Source organism: Jatropha curcas, chromosome 1 (genome assembly GCF_041381405.1).
Source record: "Jatropha curcas cultivar XTBG-Jc1 chromosome 1, XTBG_Jcur_1.0, whole genome shotgun sequence".
Lineage (NCBI taxonomy): Eukaryota > Viridiplantae > Streptophyta > Magnoliopsida > Malpighiales > Euphorbiaceae > Jatropha > Jatropha curcas.
In genome coordinates this window covers 5,405,637-5,418,649 of record NC_143151.1, presented here as the reverse complement: position 1 = coordinate 5,418,649, position 13,013 = coordinate 5,405,637, and the positions used below count along the sequence as shown (strand labels likewise).

Genomic DNA, 13,013 nt, shown 5'->3' with positions numbered 1-13,013 from the left:
TTGATAATATAGCATTTATACTAGCTTTTAAAAATTAAAATAGCATTTTATAAAAAATTAATATATGTAACATTTAGTTTTTAGCTTTTTATGAAAAACTATTCAAACAACTAATAGCTGAATACTACTAAAACAACTAACAACCATCAAAACATCTAATTTTACTGAATAGACTAGATATACTAAGTAGAAAAATAGTGATGATGGTGAAATGATTATACAAGCTGAATATAATTATGCTCCCATAAAAAAATATTAATAAAAAAAAATACAAATCATAAGAACAAATTAACAACAATAATAAAAGCTCTTAATATAATACCTAAAAAAAAAGGTAAACATAAAAAAGAATTCACACCAATCACCAATGAAGAGAAGCAAAAGAAATGTAAGAAGAAAACAATCCTATAAATAAAAATCACATACCCTTAATATAATTCAGTACTCTATATCACAGTAAGTCCTTTGAGCAATCTTTGTAGAAGGAAAGTGTACCGGCACTGAGGGACACAAAACCTTCAGAGTTCTATGCCTCAATTTCAATACTCCAACCTTAAATCTAATTCTTGCATGAAGCATAACATCTAATTGAAACTGTCCTGATCTTCTTTCAAGCCTCAAGTCTCTAGACAACCCATTTGACAATGCCACCTCTCTGGCTTCAAGCTTTGGCTCCAGCTGAGTAATATTCCGGCGAGGTTGATAAAATGGCTCAAGAGTGTTAAAAGCAATGGTTTGATCATCATAAGATAAAGAAACTTCAATAGAATCATAATATATAGAGATTCTGCGATTAGGGTTATGTGCCCTAATGACGAAGTCAAATGAGGCATTTAGGTGGTTATAGTGGAGGTTAAAGTTATTGATCGAACCATTTTCAACGGAGTAGACAATCTGTTTTGGCTTGATTACTAGCCAAGTGATTAGCACAGCTATACCCACAAGCACTATTAAGGTTAGTATGACTATAGCAATGATTCCCAGCATTTTCGAGTGGGCCGGCCGGCCAGAGGCTTGTGCTGTGGCCGCTGCAGGCTGTTGGGTAGTATTACCACCGGCCATTGTGAAGGATATGTGGATGTATGGTTCTTCTAGGAGTGATCCAATCTGGTTATAGTTTTATAGAGGATAAAGAGAAGGCAGGGATTAATACATTGATTAGGGCAAAGATAATCCAAGATTATGCTTTGGTGGGAAAGGATTTGCTGGACCTATATTAAATTAATAGGTTAGATACAAGAATTGAGAATCTCTCTTTTAAATTTGAAATTTCCCCTTTAATTTGCTTTTTTTCTTCATTGTTATTATATCACTTTTTCTCTTTAACATTTCTTGTGAGAAACTCAAGAGATCTGAGCGATTCTTTAGGTCAGATTGTTCTTTTCTTCAGATAGAATGTTTCAAGATTCATTAGAAATGTACTTCATGATCAGTTAGACATAGGACACTTTAAAGCTTTCATTCATCATTCCAGCGCATATTTGTTCACTCTATTCATAGTATAATGCTTTAATTTTTTTTTTTTTTTTGTTTATTTATTTCGTTTTTGAATCAATATGAAAAGAAGAATATGCTGCCACAATAAAGATTAATAAATTATATTATTACTTGATATATACCTAGTGTGAGGCTTAATTAATCAATATGAAAATGCTGGTTTTCTAAGTAAACTTTATCATTTTTGGATGATTTTGTTCAAGAGTTGAACTGATCAACTGGGATTTGAAACATCGAAAATGGATATATATATATATATATATATATATATATGCCATCTTTTGAAAGTGGATAATTAAGAGTTCTGTGAGTTTGTTCCTCATCCTACTTCTGAAGCTATCTTTTCATGGGACCTTTATATGCTGAAGCAACCTTTTTAAGTATGAAACTTTTCTATATACTTTGTTTTCCATATACCAATTCTTGCTTTGTCTCCAAGTGATGCCAAATCTATCCATTTCTAATTTCCATCAAAATAGGACAGGATAGTAATTTTGAACTTAACTAGTCTCCCTTCTCCCATCTAAGAATGAAATTCTTGCAAAAAATGGCAATAATGAGCTTATCATAGTAGCTTCTTGAAAATACTTGGATTTAGCAATAACATTTATAATATTTCTCTTCTTATTTTTCTGGTTTACATATCAAATTTCACGCATTGTACTGAATTATTTCTCTTATCTGATTGACGATATTTATATAATTTGATATTCAAGAATTTGTAATAAGAATAAATTTTTATTTTTAATCTAACTCAAAGAATCAAATTCTAATAAATAAAAAAGAATACAACACATCAGTCCCATTTAATTTAGCTCTTAATTATTTGCTTATGCTTCCTTTCGACGAACCATTTATGTTGAATTTAAGTAAACTTTTTTCAGGTTTCTTCCGGTAAACAGAGTTATTGGAATCCCCTTTTTTATCCGAGGGAGGGAGAAGCTACTATTGACCAAAGTCAGAAAACACAACCAGTCACTTGTACTGAGAGAAAGATTTATAGACCGTTTGGAATAAATAAATCATGGTTGTAGAATTCATTCGTAAATGAATTCCAAGTAGAATTTATTTGCAAATGAATTTGTCATATTTACTATGCTACAATTTAAAATAAAAGATTCAATTGAATTCACAAAATTATGTTTGGAATGAATTCTTAAATGAATTTTCGTTCATTTTTATTTCTTATAACCCCTTGACATAATTAATAATTTAACAAAAATAAATAACTAACACCAATTATATTTATTATGTACAATATAAAAACTTGACATTTTTTATTAAAATATAAATAATAAGTTTCATAAAAATAAGTATACTAATATTCCACGATAATTATTTAATTATATATACAGTAACATTCATCATGATAATAATTTTAATTGATGTAACAAATTTTGTTGATTTAAGTAATTAATTTAGAAACTAAAAAAAAAATATTAAGAATGTTATTATTGTTTTTAATTGCATGAAAATAGTTGTTGATACTCGGTTTTTATAGTTTCACGATAATAATAATTAACGTTGTTATTAGACTTCAAAAAGAAAAAAAAAAACTTCACTAATTTCAAATTTTCCAAAAAAAAAAAAAAACAAAAAGGAAATAAAATAAAAATATAAACTAACGTCATTATTGGATTAAAAAAAATAACTTGTTACAGTTTGGAATTTTTCAAAGAAAATAAACAAAAAGGAAAAAAAAAGTAAAAATGGTTGAGTTTATAGTGGAGAGTAATTTTGTCAATAAATATTTCAATGGTCAATTTTGTGAAATTCATTTACAAATTCCATCAATTTTAGTAGAATTTGAGTTAGGCAACCCAATTCCATAAAATTCAATTCATAGAATTCAAATCTGTATTATTTTTCTTTCCAAACATTATATTTTGAATTTCTAAATAAATTTCACAAAATTTTATGGAATTCATTTATTCCAAACGGGTCTTAAAGTTTTAGCCTTAATCAATCAAAACACAACCAGGCCCGGTGGGTATCGGAGACATCTTAAGGGATTTAAATGGCTTTGTTCTTTGCATTTTCTATAAAGGTACTGGAGTCATGGATTCAAATCAAGTTGAAGTGCTTGAAACTTTACAAGCATTGGAGATTTATGCTTCTTCTAATACAGATCTGTCCCTTTAATTATTGAATCAGATTCAAAAAATATTATTTTATATATGGGTTATAAATAAACTTTCAAGACTTCGGCAATGGTGGATAAATTTCAATAAGCTGGATTCCATCATTTTTTCTTTATCGCATGTGTTTTTCATCCATGCAATCAGATCTAAAAATTCATTTGTTGATACCTCAACAAAGAAAAGAGTTGATTAAGTGAATCCTTTTTTAGCTTGACTTTAATCTCATTTACTAGCTCTTGGGATAATTGATTGGGAAGAGTTTTATTTTCCCTCCTTGCTCCTTTTCCTCACTCATGAAAGAAGCCGAATTGTTTTTAATTCTCTATTTCTGCCTGTAGGCTTTTCTCCTCATTTTTAGATTTAGATTTTGAGGGTATATGGGGGAAAATCTGCTGATTTGGATGTAGAATCCTGGATTAGGGGGATTTTCCTACTTGCTTCAGCTATTTTCTAATAATAATATATTTATATTTGTTGATAAAAAAATTTATTTGCTTATATATATGCGTGTGTGTGAGACATATATATTAATGCTAATCGTGTCCTAATATTTAAAATTAGGTATCTTTGATATTCCTATATAGGTAACGCTATTTGAGTCTCCATATATAGTGACTTTCACATGTCATGCATATCAAAATCCAAATATCTTTCATTTCTTTTTAATATTTCCCCCCACATGGGCATTACGCCATCACCAAAATGAAATTTTTATCCTCATATATACTTTTCCTTTTTCAAGAATAGTGGAAGGAAACCATGCTTTATTAAACACCAGTAATGGAGACAAGCAGAAAAGCCATTGCAGGAACACTAGGATTTCAGAGTGAATGCCAAAAACCATCTCACGGTGTCATCACGCGCTAGACGGCTTTGCAATTTTGCTAGGATCGACGTGTGTTATTTGATTGGCCAGTGATGCTAGCCTGTCCTGATTGGAGCGTGTGGCGCGTTAGGGTTACAAAAAAGATGGTGTGTTCATCAGAAAATGCTGAGCAATGGGGTTGGTAGCCGCATATCCTTTGGAAGATGCTCCCCTTGCTAACTCATAGGAGAAGGAACCTAATTACTTTTAATTATTCACACTAAATGTTTAGGATTTTGTGGGTTTTATTAAGTTTATTTTATATATTATTTATATTGCGATTAACATTTTAGAAAAAAAAACATGTCATTATAATATAGAAATAAATATTTAAAATTTTACCTATTTTAAAATTTGACATTTTAATAGGAATGTACCGCATTTCTAGATAAATTTTACCCGTAAAATAGAGAATTCAAAATTTAAAGTCACTATTATATATTGGACACCTTGCCTGGAAAACAGAGAAAATCACTTTGTTTCTTCCTTATAAAGATAAAAATTCCACCTTTGATCATCAACATCTCAATCCACCTATAACTAAATAACGCAGCATATACATATATGAGCTACTTGAAGTTGAAGGTGATGATCACTAGCCATTTCTCTTAGCATTAGTGCCACCCCCCACATGTCTAAACCCCCACTAGGGTTTGGCTTTGGGTTGGTGGGAGGTGGCGCTATAAGCTCTAAACAAAAAATTTGGGAGAGTAAAAGACAATTAGTCTCCCACAGGGCAACCTCAATCCTTTGGCATTTTCAACTTATGTATCGGTGATATTCTCTTCCTTCTCTTAGATTGGTAGCTTCATGACTTGACATGGAGTTCCAAGATTTTGAAGGTATTAATTATTGATAGATCATCTTGAGAGCAAGTTAGATTCAGTTTTTTGTTCTTGTTTTTCATGTTGATTAGATTCTTATGTTCTCTTGTTTTTGTGCTCTAGAGATATATATGTATCTTTCAAGTTCTTGAACTGTATTCAAAATTAAGTGTAAGTTTATACGTTTAGAGCACAGATTTCGTTCCTTCTGGTGCTAAATTTAGTGCTTGTTCTTCTCCTTTTTCTTTTTTTCTGTGGAGAGTACACAATATATATGCTTAGCATAAGATTAAAAATTTCCATAATCCAATATAAACTATATAAATATAAATTATTGATATTTAATCTATAGTCCTAATGTTACTTTTTGAGCAAAAATCAGAGCTTATTGCATATGATGAAAGTTGAGTTCGTTTTTTTTGTAATTTGTCCTTGATTGCAAATGTTTTGTTGTGAAAACGAAATGATAAGGAAAATAAATGTCTAATTTGAAAATTCTTACTTTTAGAATAAATCCAATGTAATTTAATGATAATTTTTAAAGATTATACTCAAAAAATAAATATTATTCAATAAAAATTAAATTATTTGAATATAAAAATATATTAAACAAGATTTAAATTTTTTAGTTGGAGTTCTATTATTATGATTGTAGAACTCTTTGAGGTAGAGTTTAGAGATAATAGCTGATGGGTTGAAAAAATCCAACAAGAGAATGAAGAGTCAGTGATCCTGAAAGAGTTGCTTTACGCTTAGAATGATCCATCTCCGTTTAATTTTTATTTCTATCTTTTTTTTTCAAATTTTTTATGTAAACCACCGGTATCCAGATCCTATTATCAGGGAACGCCTAATTCGAATCGGGATTTAGTCACAGTTAAGGCTCTTCGCCTCTTTCTACAAGTGTGTTTAGTAGATATCGAACCGAGAGTTCTTCTTCCATACCTAGGGGCTCAACCCATAGGTTTATTTCTATCTTTTATAAAGATAACTAGTTAACTGGGTGAGACTTACAGATATTTTAGGAGATTAAGTGGAAATAAAATCTCCATCTATTTAATGGCCTGTTTGGTTCAGCTGTTCATACCAGTTGATAATTGATAGCAGTTACTGATAGGTGGTGGTTGATAGAAATATTTAGTAGCGGTTGCTATTAAAATATAAAATGACTATTAAGGACATAATTGTTTTTATATATTATGATGTATATATATATATATATATATATATATATATATATATATATATATATATATATGTATAAATTTTAAGGTGAATATATTATTTTTTATCTTAATATATTACATAAATACAAATATTAATTAAAATTTTAAAATAATATTTAAGAAATTTTTTTAAATACGTATAAATAAAAGTATCATATAAAATATTAATTTAGAAAAAATAATTTTATTAACAATTATTTTTTTATGAGGTTAATAAAGTTCAAAATAATATAAATACGAATAAACTAGCAACTGATACAAAAAAGCTCACAAACGTAGCTGATTGAGACTTCTATCAGCTGCAAGTTACTAATTAAAAAGTTTACCAAATACTTACAACTTAGCTTAGAAATAGCACTGATTGAGACCTCTATCAGTTATAAGTTGCTGATGAAAAAGTTTACCAAACTAAACTAATATTAAGTTTTGGTGAAATATATTTTTTGATTTTAGTATATTTAGACTAATTGTCTTTCTTCACGATGTGCTAGGCTTCTATTAAATAAAAAAAATTGTAAACTTTGCTGTATGCAGAATTCTCGAGACTAGATTGTATTTAGCCCAAAAGAAAAATTATATTGGACTTAAGCCCACATCGGACTTTAAATCGAGCATTCCATTAACAAACTACTAAATGGATTTGTTAATTAGTCAATTTAAAATATTGTCAATTTTATAACTATAGCTATATTTATCTTCGTTAAGACCAACCCCGACAAGAGTTTAGAGAAATCAATAAACCATGAGAAATCGAATCAAACCGGAGGAAACCACTAAAATTTGGAATCTTCTATTGAATCAACTTTGAACTACTTAAAATTTTAGAAGAGGCTATAAGTCGAACCAGAAAAGATCTATCCTTCTCACTCTTCAAGCGATTTGTTATTGCTTGCAGACTTGCAGTAATTAACCACCTGTTGTCATCCATTTCTAATCGGTGTCAGCCCTTTAAACGGCTATGAAAGCTACCAATTGAAGCTTTCCATTCCATTAAACATAATTCCTCACTAAATGTTCATTATGTAACCCTTATTTATGCAATTGTTCAAAGAGAATCAGAGTTGTTATAGTGATTGCAACTCCGTGATCATAGCTTGACAACCGACAGCTGAGGACGCGATTATCAATTTTTCCTTCTTTAAACTTGTATTCTTGACCTTGTTTTGTGGGTTGAGTATGAGAGAAGAATTCTGTCACTGCAAACTCTATGGTTGTTGAACTATACTGCTGTCCTATCACTTTATGAGTTAAAATCAGCTCAAGTCTCCCTCTATTACACGTTTCCTCAATTGGCTTGAATTCATTTGTTTAAAATGAAATAACTTTGTAAGAGTTTTCAGTCATGACTTTGCATTTTTATATTTTATTTTGGTAAGGGGGCATAATTATAATTAAAATATGAGTGTATAGGATCACAATAGGTTTCTCATAGACCTGAGGATGCCATAAGCCAAATTGCGTAAACTTTTTAGAAAAATTTATGCATTAGGCCATAGTTCAATAAATAAGGAAACAACCTATCATGATAAAACACCATATTTTTAAATTGCTTAAAGCATTTTCAATGCTAATATGGATTGTGACTGATGTATCATATAAAATAGAAAGTGTGAACGGTGATGTGGCTAAATGTCTATTTATAGACGTTGAATTTTAAAAATTTTTCTCCAATGCACTGCTTTCATATCCTCTTGCATATTCTTTCTTTTTTTTCTTTTATGGGTCCACAATATATTATACAACCAATCACTATAGAGTAATAAATGTCCACATTGTCTATGAGACCCTCTAGAAATAGAAGGCGTGATAGACAATATCTATCTATATTTTTTTGACACTTCATCTTAACATATCAAATATACAATAGCATTGAAGAGTTTTATTTCTTTTTTAAAAAAAAATCTTCCATTTTTCTGATGTGACAATTAAATAAGAGCAATCTACATTAGTTGTTATACCCTAATATCCTATAAAACCAAGGCACAGTTCGAAAATAACTTTTAACGTTTTGACCAAGTCAAAACTTTATCTCTATTAATGAAGGCATTTATGAAACATTACACATTTAGCATTTAACTTTTAATTAAATTTTTTTGACAACCATACTCATTGTTTTTCCCTCTGAATTTAGCTAATTAAATAACTAATGTCTTTATCAAGAGTGGATACGGAGGATCGGTGGTTATGGAGTTTGGAGAGCCAAGGTATATACTCGATACATAGTGGTTATCGGTTGGCTGTGGATCTTTCAACAAATGCGAATATTGTTGTTTCTTCAGTATGGGGTCTAATTTGGAAAACAAAGGTGCCAAAAGAAATTCTGCACTTTGTTTGGTGGGCTGTACAAGAGGTCTTACCTTATCGTGTGAATTTGTGCAAGAGAAGAATTGATGTTTCCTCTCTGTCCTTTTTATGGTTTATATGGTGAAACAGCCAAGCATGTACTAGTGGAGTGTTCTTTTGCAAAGGACAGTTGGCTTCTCTCTTCGCTAGGATGGCGACAGGCTACATCTATGTCAGATTTGATATTTACTGTCGCTGCTGCAGGTCTAACAAATCTCAAGGAAATGTTTATCTTGATGTGGAGTATATGGTGGTCCCAAAACCAGTTGATTTGGCAGCATCGCCCCACTTTTGCTAACCAGGCGGTGCGATATGCAGTTCAATTAGTGCATGAATGGCAGTAGGTATAATCGCCTTTATCTTCAACTCATGCACAACAATCCCATGTTACAAAATGGAACCCGCCATCTGCTGGTACACTTAAATGCAATGTTGATGTTTCTCTCGCTAATACTCATATTGGTTTTGGTAAGAGATCATAAGGGTTATTGTTTAGGGGGCAAATCAATGTCTATTTTGGCCATGTAGGATGTGAAATTGGGTGAAGCCCTTTGAGGCTCTTAGTTGGTTGAAGCAGCAGGGTCTCTATGATGTTAGCATTGAGACGGATTGTTTGCTTTTAGTTCAGGCATTAAACGTGAATAATTTGGATCTTTCTTACTCTGGTTCGATTTGTTATGGATTGTAAAGCCCTTCTTAGAGAGCTTTCATCCTTTTCTTATTGTTTTGTTAAGAAATCTGTGAATCAAACTACTTATACGATAGCTTGGGCAGCTGGTTCTTATGCTGATTTTGTATGATGTTTTAGCTTTTGATTCCAATAATATAAGCTAGCCAGCTCATTTTCTTTCAAAAAAAAAACTAATTTTTTTTTCACTTTAAGTTAAACATTTATTTTTACTGGGCACTTCTAATTTAAATTGTTATATAAACAAATACCAACTAAAAGTTAATAACTAACGCCTAACAGTTATTATAACAGTTAACCGCTACTAAAACAACTAATATTGCCGAATATATCTTAACTCATCTTTCGCCTCATTTAAATGGGCAAGGGATATATCCATCACCTTAACTATTAATGCCAAAAGCTAACAGGAGAAAAATTAGCCATTAGGCAAGACAATAAATTGCCACAAAAGCAAGATGATAACAAATTAACAAATCCATTCCTTTCATCTTAGTTCCTTTACAAAGACAATTCACTTGATTATATTTATATACTGATGATGAACTATATTTCTCAATCAAATAAAGTTCTTTTTAGAAACATACTCTTTATACCAATACCAATATTTTTTATATTTACATTGCATAATATGTTATAATTTTATTTATCATAAATTTAGTATTGGATTTCTTCTAAATTTCTTTTAACTAACTAACTCAAATAGTATAACGTGTTTATATTTGAGTTAGATTTAAAAAAAAATTGAAAAAATGTTCATTTTGCACCCTCAACTTAGGTTAAAAATTCAAAATGCTCAAATTTTAACTTTCTAGCCAAATAACTCCATAACTTTGTAAAAGAAGTTCAAACATTTTAGCGGGCATGTATATTTGAGATTAGGGTATGTGAGTGAGATAATAAAAATGAATATTTTCTTTCTCTCTCTCTCTTCTCAATTGATTATTCTATCCTCAACACAGACTTTTCTCTTGCTCTCTATCTCTCATTTTTTATTTTATTGAAACGAGATCTGATTGAAGGAAAAAGAAATCTTCTTACTATTAATCTGTGAGTTTTGATTATATAAAAGAATAAGAAGATAACAGAAAAGCAATAACAAAGGAGGAAGTTGTAACTGCCTATAGAGCTGTGCTAACAAACTAAAAATAAGTTACAACTAATCTATTGCCAGGTAAGCAATTAGTTACTTAGTGGGCCAGTCTTTTTTTTTTTTTTTTTTTTTTGCTTTCTTTTCATTTTTTTTTTGCATCTGCTGTGAATTTGTCACTTTCATTTATGGTTAATATCCCCCTCGCAAGCTGGAGAATGAATATTCACCATTCCCAGCTTGAGCACAAATGAGTGGAAGGATGGGGGAAGGAAGGGGTTTGGTGAAAAAGTCAGCTAGTTGGGCTGAGGAGGAGATGGGAAGGAAGTGAATGAGACCCGAATTGACTTTTTCCCTGACAATATGGCAATCAAGCTCAATATGCTTGGTTCTCTCATGGAATGTAGGGTTGGCAGCAATGTGTATAGCTGATTGATTATCACAGTAAATGCTAACGGGCTGAGGGTGTGGGAAAGAAAGCTCAGTCACATGTATTTTAACCATTGGACCTCACAAGTTACTGCTGCAAGGGCTCTGCACTCAGCCTCATAGGATGATCTAGAGACAGTTTGTTGTTTCTTAGATTTCCAACTGATTAAGGAATTGCCAAGATAAACACTAAAGCCAGAGATGGATCTTCTAGTATCAACACAACCGGCCCAATCCGAATCACTGAAGGCTTTAAGAGTGCAGGAAGAAGAAGCAGGGAAGACAAGGCCTTTTCCTAGGGCTGATTTGATGTACCTCAGTATTCTATGGAGTGCTTGTAAATGAACTGTAGTAGGCTTGGATAAAAATTGACTTAAGTGGTTGATTGAGAATGTGATATCGGGCCTTGTGGTGGTGAGGTACAGCAGTTTCCCTACCAATCTTCGATAAACAGCTGAATCTGATAATGGGGATCCAGAATGAGAGCTTAACTTCTGGTGGGAATCCATGGGAGTGGAAGCAGGCTTAGCTGCAAGATAGCCTGTGTCTGAGAGAAGCTCTAAAGTGTATTTCCGCTGACACAAAGAAATACCCTGCTGTGACCTTGCAATTTCAAGACCTAAGAAAAACTTTAAAGGACCGAGATCTTTAATCTTGAACAAGGAATCAAGGTTCTGTTTGACCAAATCAATCTCAGAAACATCATCACTTGTCAAGAGGATATCATCAACATATACAAGTAAAATGGTAAAGGAAGCTAACTTGTTTTTAATGAACATAGAGTGATCATATTAGGACTGTGAGTAGCCAGAATTGAGAAGGACTTCAGAGAACTTTGAAAACCATTTCCTGCTTGCCTATTTAAGGCCATAAAGGGACTTTTGTAAAAGGCAAACTTGCTTAGGATTAGAAAGAATTAAGCCCTGGGGGCGGGGTCATATACACTTCCTCTTTGAGATCCCCTTGCAAAAAGGCATTATTCACATTTAATTGGTGAATATGCCATGAGTGAATGGAGGCTAGAGCCAATAGTAATCTGAGAGTAGTCATTTTTGCAACTGGTGAAAAAGTTTCCAAGTAATCAAGACCCTCCACTTAAGTGTACCCTTTGGCCACAAGCCTAGCCTTGTACCTCTCTATTGAACCATCAGACCTATGCTTTATTTTGTAGACCCACTTGCAGCCAATAGGAATTTTCCCTGCAGGTAAATCAACTAGCTTCCAGGTTTTAGTGCAGGCAAGGGCTTGAAGTTCAGCAGCCATAGCCTCTTTCCATTGAGCATGATTGTTTGCTTGAGCAAATGTTTTAGGTTCAATAGAAGTGGAAATGTTAAGAATATAATGAGAATAAGAGGGGGAAAGGTGAGTATAGGAAATGACAGAGAAGAGAGGATACCTTGTACCTGAGCATGCTGATTTTGCTGAAACTAAGTTGCAATAATAATCTCATAGGTATGTGGGGGTTTTCCTAACTCTAGTGGAGTGACGTGTAGCTAATGGAAGGGGTTGTGTAACAGGAGAGGTGTTAGCTGGGTTTTGGGATGGCAAAGTGGGTGACTGTGAATATGTTTGTGGGGTAGCTAAATGTGTATGAAATGGGGAATCGGAAGGTGTGAGGTGCTGCTGTGAATTTGGAAAAGGATATAAGGTGTCAGCAAGGGAATTCAAAGAGGTAATTACAGGTGTGGAAGAGGGGTGAGAAAAAGGGAAGTGACTTTCAAAGAACTGAACATGTCTAGAAAGAAAAATTTCTCTAGTTGTCAAATCTAGGAGAATGTAACCCTTTGTACCAGGTTTGAAACCTAAAAATACGCATTTCCTAGCCCTGGGGTCAAGCTTAGTTCTGTGACTGGTAAGAGTGGAGGCAAAGCATAGAGAGCCAAAAACTCTGAGTTCATTAAAATCTGGTG

At 32.1% G+C, this 13,013-nt stretch overlaps 1 protein-coding gene across 1 annotated transcript; it reads right to left on the bottom strand.

Moving 5' to 3' along the window:
• Nucleotides 1-231: 231 nt before the first annotated feature.
• LOC105627994 (Late embryogenesis abundant (LEA) hydroxyproline-rich glycoprotein family) lies at nt 232-1,220 on the bottom strand. Its single transcript, XM_012209279.4, has one exon. The coding sequence runs from the start codon at nt 1,060-1,062 to the stop codon at nt 439-441; it is 624 nt and encodes a 207-aa protein (XP_012064669.1). The 5' UTR covers nt 1,063-1,220; the 3' UTR covers nt 232-438.
• Nucleotides 1,221-13,013: the final 11,793 nt, after the last annotated feature.

What these genes read in the sequence shown, in the direction of transcription:
- LOC105627994 (XM_012209279.4), bottom strand. Translation starts at nt 1,062, where the DNA reads ATGGCCGGTGGTAATACTACCCAACAGCCTGCAGCGGCCACAGCACAA.